Source organism: Mauremys reevesii, linkage group 9 (assembly GCF_016161935.1).
Source record: "Mauremys reevesii isolate NIE-2019 linkage group 9, ASM1616193v1, whole genome shotgun sequence".
Classification (NCBI taxonomy): Eukaryota; Metazoa; Chordata; order Testudines; family Geoemydidae; genus Mauremys; species Mauremys reevesii.
The window spans coordinates 78,997,336-79,019,000 of NC_052631.1; the positions used below are offsets into that span (position 1 = coordinate 78,997,336).

A 21,665-nucleotide genomic window follows, 5' to 3' on the forward strand; every position below is an offset into this window, starting at 1 on the left:
GTGGAAAGCTGGCCCTGTCAATGGAGCCTTGGCCTGGCTGAGTTCCCTGGATCTCATGTCTCTCTAAATCGCCCTGCATTGAGAAGTGCCTGGCATGTGAAGTTTACATTCTGTGTTTATTGACATTTGCTGCTCAGATTAGCTGTTTATCAAGATGAACATAAAATCTACGAGGCATAGCTTCTAAAATGGGCTCCAGGGTGGGATCTAGGGGAGTGGGGAGGAGTGGAAGCTTTCCTTTGAGCCACTGTTTGTATGCAAATAAGGTGGTATTGTGGTGGTGGACTTGGAGCAAAGCGTGTAAAGAGATGACATGTTTAGAGTGCTCTATACAGTATGGCGTGAAATACGGTGTGTGGGGATTCTCCTCCCTTGGACATGAAAAGATTAGACAAGCTGAAGGCATCTGTCTGAGTCGATATCCCTCCCCCTTCAGCCATCACACATTTTCTCTTTAGGGATACATTCCCAAGGCCATATGGTTATGCTAATGGTGCCGATTAATATTCATGAGCTTGCTGCATGCACATGGTCACCTGCTGGGTAGCTGTAATTTGGGGTTTGTGAGGATGTTAACTTCTTTTGTGGGAGGGGATGGATGGAAGTTCCTAATTTTGGTATGGTAGGGACAAAATAACCAAGGAAACGAGGAAGCTGGCTAGAAAGAATTTAACAATAAAAGTTAAGTAATCAAAATTTTGGAATTAGCATAGAGGCCTCAAAAGCATACAGTAATGTAAGCATCTTGGAGGCAAAACTTCCCCCTAGACAAAAAAGGAAACAGGATGGCAAAGCAAAGAAAAACAGCATGACTAAATGGCAATATAAAAGAATTAATTTAAGCCAAAAAGTCATCCTTCAGAAAGTAGAAATCCATCCTAATTGACGGCAAAAGACAGGAATGGTAAGGGCAGGCAAAATGGAGGCTGGAGTAAAAGTAGTAAGAGGAAATTTGAAGACTAAGTAGTTATAGACATAAATTCCTTGAGTACATCAGAAGTGGAAAGCCTGTGAGATCGTCTGGCTGATCAGGGAGTAAAGGGAGCAGTCGGAAAAGTGACATTATAGAGATGCTACATCACTTCCTTATCAGTCTTCATAAAAAAGGATGCTGAGGAGGCTGCCTATCCTGTACCTATGCTTTGCAGATAATAAATATGAGAGACAGTCAAATGGAGGTGTTTGTGTATATGTCTATGTGAGTAAAAATGTACTGGAACAAACTCATGGGTTAAACTGCAATAAGTCAAAGGGACCAGATGGTATTCATCCAAGAATTTTGAAGGCATTTAAAATAAAGTGGCTGAGCAGCTAACAAGATGTAATCTATCATTAAAATCAGAGGATTGGAGGTTAGCCAATACTGTGCTTATCGTTAAAGGCATTAGAAATGATTCTGAGAATTTCAGACCAGTTAGCCTTACTTCAGGACTGAATACACTACTTGATAAAATCAGTTACAATAGGGACAAGGCATCACAGCTTCTGTTAAGGAAAATTGTGCTCCTTCAGTCTATTAGAATTCTTTCAGGAAGTCGCAAGCTAATAGATAAAGCAGAAGTGTTGGACAGAATCTGTTTGGATTTTAATAAAGTCTATGATAGATTTCCTCCCAAAAACTGGAGGAATTAACTTCTCACCCAATGACTACTTATGTTCCATAATGGATTTGGAACTGGGTAAGAGATTAAAACAAGAATGTAATAGCCTCCTTCCATTCTGAACACTAACAGTTAGGGTGCTCCAAGGTTGTGTGGTGTTAAGTTAATGTTTGTGATCTGTGAAAAAGGGTGAACACTGAGATGGTAAAATTCAGCGCTATCCCTAAACAGCTTAAGGTTGTCAAGACAAGTTTGTGAACACAAAAGGATAACCTAGCAGAAATAGAAAAGGTCTATAGAAAGACCGTGAAAATAATTATACATTCTCAGGTTAGAGGGAAAAGATTTAGTGCTGTTTAGAAAGCAGAAAAATGATAAAAGGGAATGTGACAGAAATATATGAACTAATAAATGGTATAGAGATGGTGAATCAGGTGCTGCTGTTCACCATTTCTCATAATGAACAGCTCAGCCTAACAAATAAAAAGGCAACAGAGGTAAAACTGATTACGATTTTTTTTTATCTTGTGGAACTCACTTTCACGGGATATCACTGAGTGGAAGAGCTTAAGTTTCCACTCTGGTGTTTCTTGCATGTTTTGCTAAAACATCTGATATAGGACATTGACATCCAGGATACTGGACTAAGATGGACCATTAGTCTGATTCTGTATGAATTCCTGTGTCCTAGTTTACTGGTCCTTTTGAGGCATAAGGGAAGGTGGGAGACTTATGATATGACAAAAGCTGTTAGCTCCATTGAGAGGCCTTCAAAGTAAGGGTGTCTTGTATGCCTTACTGGGAAACCACCTTGTAAAAATGTCCTTGTGAGCACAACTGATGGACTTTGTAATTCCTCAAGATAGATGAGGTGGGTGGGCAGGGCTTTCCATTTAGCTCTGTACTTTGGATTCTGGTTAATTTGTGACTTTCTCCATGAAGAAGGAACTCAGGTGTCAAACCAAACTTCAGGTTACTATGGGTGACAGAAGGACCATCTGGCCCCATCATTCCTCTCTGGTTTGTTCTAAATCTGGTTATGCAGGTTTTTGTTTTTGTTTTTTGCCAGGACTGTCATTCCCAGTCTCTACTCGACTGTGCTACTACCTAATCCAATGTACCACAATCTGCTGCTATCAGCCCCTTGATTTTAGTAGGCCAGAATAAACCAAGGTTGCGATGACTGCACTGTATAGAGCTGGGCAGCAGTTGTGGGCTCCAGGAGGAGCCCATGTCCTCTGGAGAAAGGAACAATCTCACAATGTATGCAGATCCTGGAGGATTCCTCCCTCAGTAGGGAAGAAGTGAAGAACACTAAAGTCTCCTGTAGCCAGTGGTTGTGAGCTTGGGGAAGCAGGGAGTGATTCTAGAGGTGGGGAATTTATGGTGGAGTAATAGCAAAGCCACAGTTGTTACGGTTGTATCAGTTAATTGTTTAACAGGAAAATAAATCACTTAGCAATTATTCTTTATTATTCCAGGAAAAAAAGAAAGCTGCAAAATAGTGTAGGAAGGTTTTTTAATTTTCTGTGAAGTTGGAGGTTGTAAGGGAGTAACGTATTTTACAAATATTTTGGAAATAAAACAGATGATTTTTGAAATTGGGTCTCTAGCATTTCACTTTTTTCAGAACCCGTTTGCAAAAATAAATACACATGGTGATCTTGCACTGCACTTCCAGTTTAGATTACTGAATATAGTAGTTACATTTCGCTTTTGGAATTTGAGTGAAGGAAGACTATTTCATAACTGATTTGAGCTGTGCCAATTTGAAAGCACCTCATTAATATGATGACACTGATTGCTAGGCAATAACCTGTGTCTGTACACTGCAGCAGATTTGTCAAATTCCAGTGGCCTCATTCTCTCTAATGTTGACTTCAGCATTGCCAATTTGAAAGCATTGTGTTAACTAATGACAGCATTCTTTCCTTGGTAATATCCTATGTTTCTCACACATGACAGCAGATTCACCAAGTTGCAATGACTGCATTCAGTCTAACGTCAGCATTTCTTCAGAGCTGAACACCTGCTTCAGCTGCTGCTTTTTTTCACTACATTGTCATTCTTCTTTGTAAGACCTGTTTGCTTGTTCACTTCCGTTTATAGTCTCTACACTAAAAAGCTAGCAGATAGTTATTAACAGCCCCACACTTCTCTCTACCTACAGCAACATAAAACATATTCACTCTTATGACTATCCTCCTTCCACAACACATTAACACACAAGACTTCCTAAACTACCATGCAGCCTTAACTGCACATACATACGAGAACTAAAAGTAGATGTCCTTTGGCAATATACTACTGGTTTGGGATTTCTTTGAAGAAATTAGAAGACCATATATCATCTTCTGTGCATGCCAGAGTTAGAACTATACAGCAGTTTATACAAGGAGACATATGTTTAAATGCTGATCTGTTTTCTTCGGAGAAGTGCAAATGTGGGAATACATATACTATCCATGAGTGTGTCCTGCATTTCAGACTTTTAAAAAAGGTTCCTGCCCCAAAGAACTCACAAAGGATGTGTGTGTTAAAATTAAACACAGGTTAGCTGTCATGGTCACTCTGGGATCCCTCTGAGGGCTGATTTCCTGATCAGCTGGCATTTTTCTAAAGCTGATGTATCCTTTTTGTGCTACACAAGTGTTTAAAAACACTATTTAAAACATGCTAGCTAGGTCATGTTAAAGTGTAGTGTGTTCCTAGTCTAGACATGGCCATACCAAATAAAAAGGGGTCTGGGTGTGGGGGAAGGACTCACTCACTCAGCAGATCCTTAGTTAGCTCTGGGGTTAAGCAAACCTGTTATCTTAGTTTGATTCTTAGCTCCTTGCTGCTTTGTTTAACCCTTGTTAAGTCAAGTTCCAGATAGCAGACAGAATGGTGCTACTTGCACCGATCACTTCCAAGTCCTTTCTGAGAACCCATTCATGCTAGCCAGGCTTGATTACTCTAGTGCTTAAGAACTCAAGTTATTGTGTGGCTGGCCCCTGGTCTGAATATATGCCCAAGTGCCATGGCAGGCTCTAGCATTTCAAATGTAGGGACTCAAGGCTGGTCCAAGCAGGGGTTTGGAGATAGGACGTGTTTTCACATGTTCTGTTCTAGCGTGCTGTTCCTGTTTCAGCTTCCTGCAGTCTCCTATGTGCTTGAGCCATGGCTGCAGTAAACCTTGTGGCTGAAGGAGCAGATTTTTTCTTCCAGGGAGACAACTGATCTGTTTGCAGCAAGACTGGAAAACCAGCTGACTGTTTCCAACAACTTAACTTTCTCTGTCCTGAGACAGAGGAAGCAGGGCTGTGCTTGGGGGCACCTGCTGAGGAGGGTGCAGGCTCTGAGGTCGTGTTAGGAGCTGTGCTTTCTGAGAGTTCCTCTGATGTAGTTGGATAGCTGATCCCACCAGTGAATTGGATGGAGCCACATCTGCTCAGTCACACTTGCTGCTATGGTGTGCTTGAGTCACAGAGGTAGTGATCACTCTTGGGCATGTTTCTCACATGCTAAAGAGTGCCACCTCCATGCTTTGCTCTGGCCCCTTGCGCAAGAGCATACTTACTTTTGACTCTCTCCCACACGGCTGTGCCAGACAACTTCCACCAGCCTCTCTGTGCTCTGGGATTCCCTGTCTCCTCCTTTGGAGAACTAAGCAGGGATTATCTGTCACACTTGGATTGGCATATGTCCCAAACCACTCCCTAGGATTTTCAGGTGGGGGGATTTGGACAGTCTGCAGTCCATCTTAGTCTTCCACTTCATGAATTCACTGTGTTGGGTGACTGCTGTTTTAAATCCATGCTCAGATGCATCATGCTAGGACCAAGGGGCAAACTACCATTTAAATCCAGCTACAGCTTCCAGCAGAATGTTTTGGGGGAATATCCCTTCTCCACCCAACCCCCTTCCCTCTTCAGTCGAATTACCTTAGTGGTGTTAGAATACTCAAAGCACCATCTATACTGGGCACCACTGGAGCCAAAGGAGTAACAGGCCATTTCTAGTACTCATGCCATAAGGTCAGGTTCCACTTAAGCCTTTTGGATCTTTAAAACTCTGTATAGAGAGCCTGGATTAACCCTGCATTGGTGAGTGCACTGAGCCAGGCAGAAAGCATTGACTGGTCTCCTCCTGCCCATCTGCCATGCTGACTGGCCTCTGCAGCCCTGTCTGCTTGCAATGGAAGCCTTTGATTTTTGGACTCTATTTCTGGGGGCCACTGAGGCCCCCCTCTCCCAGAGAGGGGACTGCTCTTTAATTTAGTTTCTCAGCTCGGGCATCTTTCTGACTCCCTGAGGCCTGCTGCCAACAGAGCTCTCCTTGTTTACCCAACTCTGAGGAATCGGTTTACAAGCCTCACAAATACCCTTTTCACCTTTCCCATCAGAAAACACCTCCCGAAACAATGAGGAAATTGGATGCTGCCACCTGATAGCTCCCAAGGAACCTGCAGAGCAAGGAATTCACTCAGCAAACAGACTTCTGTATGTGCCCTGCAAGAAGAACCACAGCGAAACCTGCCTTTGTACTCTGGCCATTGAGGGCCAGCTGGCTGGCGTACTGAGACATTCAGTGGCCCAGCACGGGAGAGGCTTTGTGGGGGGCAGTAACGAGTTCTATCCAAAAATCAACTCCTGCTAACGATGCAAGTAAATACCATGAATGCTCCCATCCTGATGTATTTTTGAAAACTTCTGCAACTTGCTGTGCCCGTAAAGATTTCTTAAACTGAAATGACTTGCCCCATCTTTCCCACAACCAAGAAAAGATCCTTAGCACAGTCTGAAACAGCTGCTATCTCCAGTTAATGACTAACTCCATTACCTGACTGTAAAATTAAAAGTAGACAGCCTCCCCACCATCCCTTGTGGTGTGGGGAGAAGGCTGAGCTGGGAGAGGAGCTTCAAGGGAATCTGTGGATGTGAGAGTTGAGGGGTGGATCTCTAATGTGGTGCTGAGGGCAACTGGGAAGGTTTTATCATCAATGATGTACCAGCCTTTGTGGCATAAACTGCAGTGGAATGGGCTCCCACACTGAGCAACTGTCTGACAGTGAACAAACTGGCCCATTGCCCAATACTCCACTCACAAAAAAGCTGGTATTTGGAGGCAGATGAGGGAGTTATTTAACCATCTTTTGTGGTTGTGAGGCTCCAAGTTCATAAAGGACTTCATTTTTCAAACAAAAGGAGATATAGCCCTGCAAAGCATGATAACAGTTTCATGATTTGCATCAGTTGAGTGTTTGGCTCTTTTTGTAGTAACTGGGATTATTCCAGCTGGTGCCCTCAAACTGTCCCTCAGGGCAGAAGTTTTTGTGCAGCACCCTGTACTTTTATATTTCCCTATAAATGTTTGCTTCCTCTGAAGTATGCTGGCCCCATGAAAGCCATGCAAAACTACTAAGTTATTTGTGCACCCTCTCGTCACAGTAGAGCTGGCCTAGAGGCCAGCATTTGCTTTAAGTCTGGTTTATGGAACCAAATCTGGTGGGACCTGTAGGGAGGCTGTTGGTAACTGCATGGCTTTAGAGTGGACAGTCACTCCCAGAACACACTTGTGGGGTGGGAGTGGGAGGAGGAACATAGTGAAGAAGAGACTGCTCTACACCAGTGTTTGCCGCCCCCAGCCTGGTTCCTGCTGCCTTCTGCATTGCATCCCAAGATGTAGTGCCCCAGACTACCCCAAAGGGGGCAGTGTGATTTGGGAAGCCATGGGGAAATAAGTTGTGAATGGAACGAGAAGATTTCTGCTGGTGCTTTGCTGTGTGGAGGAGTGCCAAGAGGAGGAGGACTGTATCTGAGGACATGCTTCAGTCTTCTGTGGATTCTGCTTTAATTTGCTTGATTGGTCAGAATATCAATCTGGCCATGGTACAAAGAGGCTGTCTGATCAGGGGGATCCTGCATCAAAAAGCCACCCCTTCTTGTAGAGGGATTGCATGCAGTGGGCAATCAGTGTTTGCCCTTCTCTTCACCACCTTGAAATGTGATGGGTGGCTAACAGATCCTGCGTCTTTCCTTCCCCATTTTTCTATGACTCCTTTTTGTTGCAGGGATGAAAGAATTTAGATCTTCTACTAAAGCTAGGGTAATCACACTTTATCTCTGAGCCTGTTCCCCATCTGCAAAATTGGGATATGTACCTTTAAGTGTTTTGAGATGAAAAATGCTGTATGTTAGTAAGAACTGCAGTAAAGGCCTCACTTCCAATGGGCAATCTCCTTAGGCCTCTTTTTAAAGAATTCTATAATTTCGAATATAACTTTGTTAGGGCAGCCTCTTCTAGGCAGCTTACTTTTATTTGTTTTGCTAGCCCTGGTCCCTTGGATGGCCACTGAACACAGGTGTGTGTATTTTTTGTGTGTGCACTCTACCTCAAAACAAGAATAACTGAAATTGCCTGCTGGGCTGGCCTGTTCATTGGTTTCCATGGGCTGTTTAAGGAATGCAGCAGCTCAGCAGGTGCAGTGAAAGATTAGCAGTGAAAGGGTTAAGACTACAAGTGCTCTTCGGTATCATTGGCGGGGGTTAGTGGATTCCAGGCTATGTCTCACCGATTCACTAGGGTTTTGTCTGTGAGTGGCCTACCAAGCTCCTGGGTTCCCTTGGTGCTGCAGTTGCATGTGGCAGTGCCTGGCTTTTGTCCTTACCGGTCAGTTTGGGGGATCCAAAGGTAGTAATTCAAAGCAGGGAATGCTGCCAGCTAATTTAAGATTTCACTGTGAAGTCTAATGCAGAGTGCTTGCAAATTCTAAATATGGGAAGATAAAGTTAAAAGCTGCAGTTTTTTGGGGGGAAACTGGATTTACAAATATTGGGTCTCTGTGCTGGGTCCACTGTCACTGAGAACCCTGTTTTCTGCCCTGGCTTTGCTGACATACAAGACTGTTCTCCAATTGGATGATAGCACTAATGTGCATCAGCATGGATAGGCAGCCAGAGGGTGCTCTTAGGCTTTCCATGCTTGTTGTCGTCTCCTAAATCCTTCCAATCCAAATGGCACAAGAGAGTGTAACCATGTGGGGAGGAGACATTTGTAGATCACAATCCAGGTCTTTGATTTTTCCATGGGGCCATAAGGTGGGCCCAGTCATATTTCTCGAGCTAGTCTGTACTGATTGGTGCCATTTGAGCTATATCCTGGATGGGTAGGTAGATTAGCACTTCAACCAACTGATCTGTACTCTCCTTGCTACTCTCCTACCCAATTGTAAGCGGGGGAATGATCCCCTTACACAATGCTTTGCCACTTCTGCTGTTTTCTCAGGTGCCTATCTTCCATGTCTTAATCTACTTTACCCTAGTACATACTACCTGCATCTGGAAGTGCTTTATTATGGAGGTGCATGTCATGGATCCGTAGTTAAGGCTGAATTGAGTTGTGCATTTTAACGAAATGAATTCAGTCTTTTTATGTATGAAAAATACCGCTGATCCTTCCTGAGGTTACAGAACATACTCTTAGGGCACAGAAAGAATTTTCTGATAATTTACAAGTAGATCTGGTCATTAGTTTTAGATCAAATTAATTTATAAATGGGTCCTTGGGGAGACTGGGCACCCTGTGTGTCAGATCCCCTCCACCCCCCAACCCCCACAAGTGAGCTTATTAGAATAATGCACTCTTCAAATGTCACATGGTTAAAACTCACTACCACATTCTGTATAGGCCACATATGAATTTCTTTAGGGCTAATAGTACATTTTTTTTTCCTGCTGTTGTTCACAACTGAAAAACTTCAGCAGAGCATGAAGAATAACTTTATTTCAGAGAATTACATGAGGAACTGACCTCTTCCAAAATGTCTGCCATTTGCTATTCTCAGCAGAATGGAGACCACAAGCTACTCCTTAACAAATGTAGTTCCCACAGTTTGCCTGCTTTTCTCTGCCTCGTTATAGATTAGGAGCCGCCATCTTCCCTGAAAGCAGCTTGGGGAGTTGGTGGCCATTTTGGAAAAGGGCATCTTAACTGACAGCAACCTGTGGTCTCAGTTTTTTTGAGAACAATAGAAGTTGGCAGCCATTTTGAAAGTGTTCAGTTCTTTGTGAATTTCTCTGAAGATTTTCAGTCTTTGCTTGAGAGAGAATTCTGTTATGAAAAAAGTCAACAAATTCCCATTATTCCTACTTATTTAATTTTCATCAAAGCTATGTGGAAGCTTAGCTTTGCAAAGCAAATGGAGAGGGGTGAAGGTTTGGGGAAATATGAGAGGAGCAGAAAGGAGGAAAAGTGAATGCATGTGCATATAGGCATGTGGGGGACAGAACATGAGGCAAAACGGGTATACTTGGTGCTTGGTGGCTGTCTGATGCTGCAAAGCAGATGTAAACCCAGTTTCCTTGGCCACAATGGTTTGGCTGATTTACATTGCTTGAGTGAAACAGAGCAGCTACAACAGGGGTGGGCAACCTATGCCCCATGAACCGGATCTGGCCCGCCAGCTGTTTTAATCGGGCCCTCAAGCTCCCGCTGGGGAGCGGGGCTTAGGGCTTGCCCCTCTCCAGCGCTGCAGCTGGGGAGCAGGGTCAGAGACTGCTCCATGCGGCCCCTGGAAGCAGCAACATGGCCCCCCTCTGGCTCCTATGCATAGGGGCAGCCAGGGGACTCCGCTGTGCACGCTGCCCCTGAAGCTCCCATTGGCCGGGAACCATGGCCAGTGGGAGCTGCAGGGGCGGTGCCTGCGGACGGGGCAGTGTGCAGAGCCTCCTGGCTGCCTCTCCACATAGGAGCCAGAGAAGGGACATGTTGCTGCTTCTGGGAGCTGCTTGAGGTAAGTGCTGCCTGGAGCCTGCACCCCTGAGCCTCCCCCTGTGCCCCACCCTCCTGCCCTCCAAACCCCTCAATCCCAGCCTGGAGCACCCTCCTGCACCCCAAACTCCTCATCCCCAACCCAGAGCCCCCACGCCTGCACCCCCAACCCAGAGTCCCCTCCCACACCCTGAACGCCTAATTTCTGGCCCCGCCCTGGAGCCTGCACCCCCAACCAGAGCCCGCACCCCAACCCCAATTTTGTGAGCATTCATGGCCCACCATACAATTTCTATTCCCAGATGTGGCCCTCTAGCACCTCTGAGCTAGAGCAAAGTGGTGGATCTGGATATAGCTCTGAAAGGTGAAAATCTTAAGTGTTCAGGTACATACTGTATGTTTTCAATCATTAGAAATATCACATGGTTTAATTAGTAATTTCACATGTGAACAGCAAATATGAAACTCAGAGAATGTCACTGAAGAAATTCCTAGCTAAAAGCTATGCTAAGACTGAGTGTGTATGTAAGTACTTCAGGGTATATTCATTACAGTGGTATTGCGATTATCCTCAAGAAATTAAAAGTTAAGGTTCAAACGATATTAGAAATCCAAACACGTTGAGGTATGGGATGCAGTTAGGGCACCCAAAAAACCTTAACTCTGTCCTATAGTGACACGGAGGAAATATAAAAATCAAAGGTCATGTCTTCATAACTCAGTTCAACTTGTTTGAGACCACACCCTGTTACACCTTCATCATAATTATAGGGTTATTGCATGGTGCCATTTGGGTAGATCCAGGGTATTGTTGAGGGGCTTTGTGTCACTGCAAAGACCCCTCTGGAGAAAGAGTTACGCTGGGGTCCCACTGAGGTGGGAAATATGTAGCGTTCTTCCTCCTTTGCCCCAAAACCAAGATGTCGGCTTTGCTTTGTCTGTAGCTTCCTGTTTGGAATCTTTGGGTTAGGAAGGAGCCGGCAGAGGCTGAAGCAGGGAATTTGAGTCACTCGGAGTTATCTCGCCAGAAAATGTGTGAGTCACACTAGCTTTGGAGAGGTGGGTGTTAGATCCTGCTTCCTCCTGGGGTGGAAACCTGTGTGTGTTCAAGTGTTTACTTGTTGGACCAAATGTGCACACCCGTGGCCTGTCACAGGGTGGGTAAAGAAGGGGCAGTTCTGTACAAGATGTAAGCATGTTCAGGGGATTGCCTCAGAGCTCAGATGGTGGGTGGGCAAGCCTTTATCACTTGCAGCACCTTGGAAAAAGCATTCTGGCTAGCAGACAAGTGGCATAGCTGTGAGGTGACCCCTCTGAGGGCCAGATCTAGCTTACCTGCCAGCAGCTCTGATGAGTTGGAACACAGCTGCATCATTCACTTCATGCCTTGTGAGGCGCTGGAAACTCTAGTGCAATAGCCATTTTCCCCACCTTCTTTTCTTCTCAGTATTTGCAGTTTACAGTGACAGAGCTCAGTCACTTAGGTGTTAAGTTTCTTGCCCTTTTAAGCTTACTATGTCTCTTTTGTTCTAGGAGTCATAGCTTTTATTAAATTTCATTACTTCCCCACAGCTTACATGGTAAAAGTGCGTCAGCTAAACTGATATGTGCTGTTGGTATTGGAATCAGACAGGTGAGAGAACCTCAGTAGCTAACAAGTTCCCAGTAGCTTAACTCTGGGACCCCCATAAGGCCCATGGGAAGTCAGCCACCCACTGGAACTCTGACTGGGCAGGTTAAGTTCCAGCTGCTGCGGAGCTCTAGCTGCTGGGAAGAGTTTGGGCAGATACAGATACAATGCAAATTACTGAATCAAATTCTATGGAGTGGCTCTTATCAAAAGTAAATGTCCCTGCTGCCCCATAGCCTCACCCTGTTTTGTTGGACTAGTTGAGGGGGAAGGGAGGGCAATGGCAATTAGAATCAGGGTACTCCAGTCTCTGAAGCAGTAGATGCAGGTGAGATCTGTTTTGGCTGTCTTTTGCCTTAACTGCAGCTGGAATGTAACTTGGAATCTTCGCCAAGAGTGTGTGGGCTCAGACTCCACCTTTCCTGCCTGCCTCCTCTAAGCTTGGCTTGTAAATCCTCTCTGTGGAGCTCATGTGATGGGAATTTTGAAGACCAGGCTGCTGGCTCTGGCTTCAGCCCTTTGGCTTCTTGCTAAGACTTGTTTGAGAGCCGCAGAGCAGGTTGATCTTGTATGTCTGATCTTGTTTCTTTGACGCCTGTAGTTTTGACTTGTGCAAATCTCTTTGGGATGGAGGAGGGGAGAATAGAATCTGGGCATATACTCAGAGTGATGTCTTCTGGTTAGCAATTTGGTGGGGGAAGGAATTGATTAAATCTGGGAGGGGCAGGAGAAATGAATGGAGATGTAGCCCATCTGGGAGCTCTATCCAATTCTCAGAGCACCCAGATTACATCAGTGGAGTCATGGCTGCACAGCAGAGAAAAATTTTGATTAATATATGTTCCTAGGTTATCGTCCATCAAGAAGAGATTATGCTGCTTATGCTAAGTAGATGTCCTGCCCCTCCCCTCTCTGTTGCCCCAATTCTCTAATTGCTGTTTAAAATTCAGCTGAGTAATTGCCCTGTAATAATGGAGCCTGAGTGTTAGCCACATTGCCTTCCTTCCTTTTGCTTGGTAATGGCCTACCTTCCAGCCCTGAATAGCTTTTACCCTCCTTGCCATTTTCTGTCCAATCCTCCCTAGGACATACTGCGAGTTTAGGACTTTGAGGCAACTGCTGTGTTGGCAGGAGGCACCCTGCTGAATTAGAACTCTTCTTCCCTTCCCTATTCTGCAATAAAAATTCCATTGGTAGTGAGGGTGTGGGAGGGAGCTCTTCACACTCACCAGTTCTCATCCCCACCCCCATCCCCCCCGGCACTTAATCCTCCTCCTCTAAATGAAACCCGGTGGCAGAATCACATCTTCCCAGTCATGGAAATCTGGACAAGGTACTCTTCCCTTCACCCAGCAGACTCTCTGTGTTCTGCTCCTGGGCGCAAAGAGCACCGTCTTTACAGTACTCCACTCCATGAAGAGAGCAAGTGGTCCCAGCAGCAACAACGTAGTTCTCTCCTAGGCTAACCACTGTGCTACCCATATTGTGGCATATTGAGATTTGGGAGTGGCGAGAGATTGAGACTTCTCCCTGGCAGCTGTGTGAGACTGACTGTTCAGGAACATTAGAGTGAGGAGAATGAGGGACTGTCACCTGAGTCTCCATTTAAAAATAGACTGGACCGAACCCTGGATAATGTACTGTAGGCAGCAAACTGGCAGTGACCCTGGCATTGGGGATACGTGTCTGAATGTGGGGGTGGAAGGGAACCTTCAGATAATGGCAGTTTCCGCCCTCACTGCAGGCATTTGTCATGAGAAGGAAAACTCGTTTCATCATAAATGTTTTGTGGCATGGAAATGGTGGGAGTTCCACCTGGGGCAAGTTCTAGGTTTCCCTCCAGGAGGGAGGGGGACACAGTTCTGGTCAGGATGAAATTTGTGAATATTGCCCCAGCCAAGCAGAAACTTGTAGCTGCCCTGGTGCACAATGTGGAGCTTCCCTGCTCATTTGCATCCAAATAGGGCACATGAATCTAATCTCTTATTCTCTTTCCTCTCTAGATTCATGGCTGGTAAAGGGCTGGTCATCTACCCGGAGATCGGGGACAAACTGGACATTATCTGTCCCAAGGCGGAGCTTTCCAGACCTTATGAATACTACAAGCTGTACCTGGTGAAACGGGAGCAGGCAGAGTCCTGCAGCACTGTCATGGATCCCAATGTGCTGGTGACTTGCAACCGGCCAGAGAAGGAGATCCGCTTCACCATCAAGTTCCAGGAGTTCAGCCCCAACTACATGGGCCTGGAGTTCCAGAGGCAGCAGGACTACTTCATCACATGTGAGTCCTCCCCCTCCTCTTCCTCATTACCTCAGCTTGCAGCTGTCTTTCCATGTACTTTCAATGGCCTGATGTTTGTTCCCCCATTAAACTCCTTTGTAGTAGCTTTCTGGGCCAATGCTAGGGCATGTCTTCACTTCACCACAAGAGGGCATACTTCATTGTCTTGCTTAGAGGATCAAGAGGAGGCTTTCAGACACGTTTAGTACATAGGAATGTGTTTCTGATTTGGGCCCTGCTCATGGCTGACACATATGGAAACTCTCCTTGCCCCTGTCCTGTGGGAGATCAAGGAGAGGGGAACAGTGGTGAGGAGTGGATTGTAAGCTGCCTCTTGGGTTAGTGTATGGTTCTTATCCTGCCAGTGTGCTGCGTGATTAAGTACCCCTCATCTTCCCTCCACCCCCCTCAAAAAAACACAGCACACCCTTGTTTAGTTAAAGGGGCAGGGAGTATTTTCTCAAATTCCAAATGGACCAAGGAGGGGAAAGAGCCATGTTCAGTGACTTCTTTGCAGCCTCCTTGGAGCATGTGTGTGCAGTGATCTCTGTGGGGCAGGAAAGAGGTTAGTGTGTGAGACCTTTTTTTAAGGGCTTGTTCTGGAAGTAGGAAGAACTTTGTAATTAATGGATCTCAGGATAACAGTGAGAAATTGGCCCAGTGTAGGAAGCAGCTGTTCAGTTTCCCTTCTGGACAGAAGTTAAAATTAAGCATGTTGGCTGCTTGGAGCTGCCCTTGTTGAAATTAACCACAAAGTTGCCTGGAGAAGCAGCCCTTGACAAAGGATTTTGGCATTTAAACAAAACATACTTGCAACATTACTGATACTGCCTTAGTTTTAACATTGTTTCATTGCTTCATAAAAGATGTCCAGGGGAAAGGACTGAGGTTCTCCAAAGCCTGGAGGTCCTCATAGACTCAGGAAAGTGACCATGTTGGATGTGTCCATCTGATCATGCCTCTTCATTGCTGTTAGAAGAAGGAGATGCCCCTACTCCTGTATAGATAGGACTCTTTTTGATCTGGCCTGAAGAAGGGGAAGGGTTTCTTTCCATATGTTGACCTTTTTTGTATGCAAGGGCGCTGCAGTCACCTCATCTCCTGCAGTCAGTTTGGTCATGTTGGGGGTTCAGTGTGCTGTGTCTGCAATCTGTTAGCTAGGCTTCTCTTTCTTCTTTCTTTTCTCCTGTGGATTCCCCTGAACCTTGCTGTTTCCACTCGACTTGGCACACTGCACTATAACCCAATAGCAAGAAAGCAGGAAAAGGGCACAGCAGCCCCGCCACAACTCATCTGTCACCTCATGCATCGTTGGCTCCCCGTTTGCTTGCTTGCTGTCACATGCTGCTAACTTGCCAATCAGCAGCCTGGACCAAAGGTCAGCCTGTGGTGCCAGAGTCGAGCTCAGAGACATGTAATTGGGCACATCTTATTCAGCAATCTATTTTAGCCCCCATATCTCATCTTGGCAGTCGGGTGGGGACGGAGTCTACCAGAGCAACATTAACTGTATGCTACAAGTACAGCAATTGCCTGGTTACAGTGCCTGCCTTTGTGGTAGGTGCTTACAGGCTCTTCGTGGGACTGTGCTGCTCATCTTAGCTAGCCAGATCCAAATCTTCCTGGAGAGTCTGCATTTGCTTTGGGTTAAACTGAACAGAACCTGGTGCCCAGAGAGCAGTAGAGATGGGCTCAGGTTACAAGATTCAGAGCCAGAAACAGATTTTCAGACAAATCCACTTTTGAGACTGTATGAATCTAGACTTTGGCTTGGGCCCATCTCGAATTCTTGGTGGGAGCAGAGGCTGGTGTTGGAACTTATAGAAAGTTGGCACTGTTGATGTGACTAGCAAGCAGAAACTGAACCGGTCATCTGAATGTGCAGAGTGTGATGTCTTTGCAGCCATGGTTTGTGCTGGGAGGGCCTGAAACAATTCATTTACAACCAGCTCATTATGGTTTGTTTTTCAAGAACAATTCAAAGTTAGGGGTGGAAAGAAACCAGATGTTGGCAAGTCAGCGTCACCAGTTTTGTGTTTGTTTGTTTGTTTTTTTTACCTGCCTTCCTCAATCTCTCCTGAGAAGGGGGGGGGTCAGAGAATCTACCCCTGCCACGCCCCATTGTTGGGTAGATCAGCTGATGTCTCTCAGTTCAGCACTACACTTGTTTGGTGAGGCCTAAGGTTTGGGAGTCAGTGATGAGACTCAGTTGCTCCTCTTTTCCGTTGTTATAAGGGTGCCAAGAGGAGTCAAGTGGTTTTGGCAACAATGATAGAAACAGCTTTAAAACAGGGTGTTCTTGGTATGGGGGTGGCAGCGTTGAGAGTTGTCCTTCCTAATTTTTCCAACAGCAGAGTAGCCTGCCACTTGACTCCCAGACTAATCTTCATCTTCACTTCCAGCTGCAGGTGCTAGGCTGGGATTGTGGTTCCATTGTCTTACCCTAAGTTAACTCCCCTACCCACCCAATCACACATGCACATGCTGTATACACATGCTTCTTAATTCCCAACCACCACTTGCTTCTGCAGGATGTAGTTAGAGCCTTGAATGGAGAATCGAAAGCTCATTCCTGGGGCCTCCATCATGTGCAGCCAGCCATTGCTGCCGCAAACACAGATTGGGCCCAAACACAGATTGCCCTCTCCAGCATGGCAGCTGTCAATCTCAGCTAGATCACACCGCAGTCCTTTCCACAGCTTCTCAGCCAAAGGAAGATCTGATTGAGCTGCAAGTTTCCCTGCAGTGGGCAAAAGAGGGGGGAGTTGAGGGGGCTAAATGCAAAGGAACGAGTCAGCCTTTCATATCCCGAGCAAACATCTTGAAGCACTCGGTCACTGGTTTTTCCATGTTAAGGGTCACTGCAGGTCAAGTTCAAGCAGAAGTCGACTCTTCAAACTAATGAGGATTGAAAGCAGGGGTCCTAACCGGGGCCTCTGTGTTACCCCCCATGGGGCATCAGGGATTCTTGTACTAAAGCTGACTCAAGCAGTTCAGAGCAAGAAAGCCACCAACCTCTGTAACTGGTGGGGGCGGGTGGGGGGAAGACTGAATGACAATTCATGTACCAGAACAAGCCCCTCTAGCTCAGAGGTTCTCAAACTGGGGGTCGGAACCTCTCATGGGGGTCGTGAGGTTCTTACATGGTGGGTCATGAGCTGTCAGCCTCCAACCCAAACCTTGCTTTGCCTCCAGCATTTATAATAGTGTTATAAATGAAAAACACTTTAAAAATATATATTTAAGGGGAGGGTTGCACTCAGAGGTCTGCTATGTGACGGATCACCAGTACAAAAGTTTGAGAATCACTGCTCACTGGTTCCCAAACTTTTTAGTACTGCAGTTCCTTTACAGATCTTTTAAAACGTGATAGCTCCCCAGAACCAATGCTGTTACTTAACTGACTTGGGACATTCGATCCAAGTGTTCAGGACAGTAGATTCAAGAGGGACATTAGCGTTCTGTTGACTTTTCAACTTTATTCAACTATATACAATTTAATTATATAATCCAGTCTAATCCAGGTGTCTAAAACTATAATTTGAAAATATGAATTGTTTGGCATGTTCAGGCACAGTTTAAGATTTTTAGTGAGAACAGGCCTGTCTCGAACTGCACAGTAGAGCAGTGTTTGTTTGAATCTCTTAATGGTGCCAGAGTTTCCAAGTTTAAATGATTTCTGAGTTTCGCTTTCACAGAAATTGTTGCTGAAAATAGAGACTCTCGGAGATAACTGGAAGTGAATGAAAGCAGCACTTCATGGATTTATCACTGAGTTCATCTTACTCTCCTTTAATGTAAATCCAGAATTCCTGATTTTTTTTTAAATTTGAAAATGTAGTCTTCCATGTGTGATCATTTGGTAATTCTAAGATTTTTTTTGAGCCAAAATACTTAATCTTGTAATGGAATCAGCTGTTACCAAGAACGGTTTTCAAATCCAATTGGCATCTGAAGGTTCATGTTCAACCCCAGGAAAATATTCAGCAAAATGGGAGTACAGTCCAAGCAAATTAGTTTAACATTTGGCCTTTAATAGCATTTTGATCGCTTTTACCTTGTTCTTTTTTAAAAGTCTGATAACAGTGAAAACATCTTGGTAACTCGTTTTTCAATGTGGCATCTCCAGAAACAAAATTTCTTCATTAATCCCCTGATTTTTCTCTTTGATATCTAATGTGTTTGTATTCTGACCTGAACATGTTAGGTTTGCCAGTCAAATCCACCGGCTCACATCATCCTGAAGTCCACACTTCACATGTAACCTTCAAAGCTTGTTTTCCCTAGCAGGAAAATCCTGATTTTTGTCATGCAATTCAAAGGCGCCTTGTAACACTTTTCCATGTGACAACCATCTGACTTCACTGTGAAACAAAAGCTAAGTGTGGTCAGAGTCCATCTCTTTGCACAGCATATTAAAACATATTCCGTGCCCAGGATTTTACAAAATTGACAGTTTTATAACAATGTTGAGGGCCTTGTGTACTTCAAACTGCAGCTTCTTTGATGCCAAAGCTTGGTGATGAGTCATGCAGTATGTCCAAATTTTTTTTCTTTTTTTTTTTCTTTTTTTTCCGTTTATCAAACTGAAGTTTATTAGTAGCCTAGATGGCATGACAGGAATTTATGATCGTGGTCTCTCTTTCTTGCCTTTGTACAAGGCTAAGAGAGAAACATTGGCTACTTTGACAACCTTGAAGCGGACACCAGGAATATCACCAACAGCGTGACCTTTCCGACCAAAGCCAGCAACTAGAACTTCATCATTTTCCTCAATGAAGTTCAAGCAACCGTCATTAGGAACAAAGGCTGTTATTTTCTTGCTGTTCTTGATCAGCTGAACTCTGACACATTTCCTGATGGCAGAATTGTCCAAATTGCTGCTGGTGCCACTTCTTTACTCACGCTGCAACCTCACTGTTCTTTCTGGTCACAGCTGCCCCACAGATGTGGCATAGTTAAGACCTTCATCCACTACAAATTTGAAGATCTTTAATATTTCCCAAACAGTGTTTCAGTTGGCCTTTCTTTGCAAAATAAACATTTTTAAGCTATTGTACCTGCTTTGACAAATCTCACATAACGCAGAAGCTAAGCCATGTTGGCTGAGTCTGTGGATTCATTCAATAAAATATTTACTCTTCTTAACTTACTCTATCAGCTGGTCCTGGGCACTTTCTGCAAGGTCATCAGTGCATCAATGGAATTATTGTTTGACACAGGAATGGTTTTTAGTGCCATTGTTGCTTGTTACCCAGTCATAATTTTACGTCTGTTGGTGATAGAAGTAGATGGATCTCACAGACAGTGTGTACTTATTTGTATTTTGCAATTCACAAGGTCACAGTGTAAGATGCTTTTAAAGAACAGTTGCTTTTTCAGATCTGACTTGTTTTTTCTTTTTTTTTTTCCTGCTTTAATTCTTTTCCTTTCTGAAGGAAAACACTGCAGTTCTTATTTACAAATTCTGGATGTTTGAATTCTAAATGTCTCTCAATTTCTCTGGTCTCATACTTTCTTTCACTAACCCTTGAAAAGAAATCACACATTGTGGTTGTAGACTTTTTGCCATAATATTGAGAAGCGAAAATCCAAATATAACACAGCTATCGTGCTGTCTATTTTTTTCCCCTTTTCTGTTTAACTTCATTAAAGTAATCTTCAGTCAATTGTTTGTTACCTGTAGGCTTAGCACTTGATAAAAATTGTTCTATTATAAAGATAAGATGCACTGTCTCTCCCTAAGCCTCCTTCCCCTATCTGCTAGAGCAGGTGTTGCTGCTGCTGCTGGCACCAGGAGCCTCCCTGTGTCCTCTGCTTTAGCAGGGAGCTTTCAGTACAGAGATTTCCCACCAACTGCTTCCCCCAGTGGGAAGTCTTCCTGCTGAAGGCCCCCTGCAGGGGCAGAGACCGCAGAGAGGTTCCCAGTGCCAGCAGCAGCATAAGACGCAGACGCACAGGTAAGACGCAGGTGATTTTTAAGCCTAGTTTAATACTCTTAATTAGAAAAAAACAAACAAAATGATTACGGTACATTTTTTCCTGAGATGCTCATGGTTGCCCCAGGGAGCCATGTCTTAGTTTGGGAAGCACTGCGCTAGCTTAACATCTTGTACTCCCAGAATCGGAATTGATAAATGCTTTGATTTCCATTCTGTGCTACTGATCCTTTCCAAACTCTCAAAGGAAAATGCTCTTGCTTTTGACACTCCCAGATTAATGAGAGGAAACCAGAGAGTGGGGGTGGATCATATATTTTTTTCCCTCTCCTTTTTGGGGGGAGGAAAATGAAGATGTTTGAGCTTCTGGATTTCACAAGTTCAAGGAATTTACTTGGTGTTTCATATAACAGAAGCGCGTTGCTTAAATCTTTTGCCTTTAGCTCTGAATGGCTTTTTTTCCCCCACAAACGGTGATGGAAAAGTGTTCTGTAAAAAGAAAAATAAAGTGTTCATGAAGGAGGAATGACTTTGAGCTTGTCTGCCATCATGCAGGCAAGATCCGCCTTGGCTTTGCCAACATATCTGTATCACTCCAGCTCTACCAGACCTGGGCCCCTCTGCAGCTCTGCCAGAATCCCTCAGTCCTGACCTGTTGCATCACCTGTTGCTATGTACAGTCTGTTGTTTTCATAATCTGAGCACATACATCAGTCAGGAATTAGGCTCAGGGTGTTAAACTGATTTAATCTTGACCTAACTGGAGTCTTACACAAAATTTGAATCATGTATCAAAGAAAAAACTGTCTCATCGCGCTTTTTACCAATGTCTGGGATGGCCTCAGAGACCTTTATAAAATCAGGCTTTACCTGTAAGTGCAAGTGGTAAATATAGCTTCCTGGCTTCTTGATCTGTTGTTGCATATCCCAGTAACTTGCATCTGCTACAAGAGCTTTCTTGCAATAGAGGAATGTTGGGGAGCGTGGGAATTGGGGCTTTGCCTTTCAGTGGAAGTGAGATTTTGCCAGTGCCTCAGAATCCTGTTTAAAGGGCCTTCGCTTAATATGCTATTTCCCCTGCTCCAAGGGCCCCTAGCAGGGGAGTTAAGGAATCTGGGAGAGCCCTAAGCCTGACACCCCCTCTGGCCCCAAGACCATTTCTGACTTTAATTTCTCTTGACTTCTCCAATCTTTGAAGCAGCCTCCTCGGCTCCAAGATTGTGTCTGCTGTGAACTGACCTTTGGCCCCTGGGTGGGCTGAAGATGCTCCTGTGATCTGGCTGTACCTTCTGCCGAGAAACCCCAGGAACTCACTCTGCCAAGGAATAAAATAGCCAAAAAAACAAAGTCAAAAGTCTCCCATGCAGACCACCCACATGTTGTCTCTTATTTTTTTTTTCTTTCAAACTTGCCTTGAGACACAAAAGGTTTTTTCTTCCTTTTCATTTACTGGCGGCTTT

At 44.7% G+C, this 21,665-nt stretch overlaps 1 protein-coding gene across 17 annotated transcripts in view; it reads left to right on the plus strand.

Moving 5' to 3' along the window:
- The window catches only part of EFNB1 (ephrin B1), a 143,469-nt gene that overhangs the window by 82,961 nt on the left and 38,843 nt on the right, over positions 1–21,665 (plus strand). For 8 of the 17 annotated variants that reach the window (XM_039488887.1, XM_039488881.1, XM_039488880.1 and 5 more), the window contains 2 exons: positions 5,989–6,250; positions 13,989–14,266. In XM_039488887.1, coding sequence (XP_039344821.1) covers positions 13,993–14,266 — 274 coding nt within the window. In that variant the 5' untranslated portion in view covers positions 5,989–6,250; positions 13,989–13,992. Of the gene's footprint in view, positions 1–5,988; positions 6,251–13,987; positions 14,267–21,665 lie in introns of all 17 variants that reach the window. The other 9 variants (XM_039488883.1, XM_039488884.1, XM_039488885.1 and 6 more) reach the window with 2 other exon arrangements.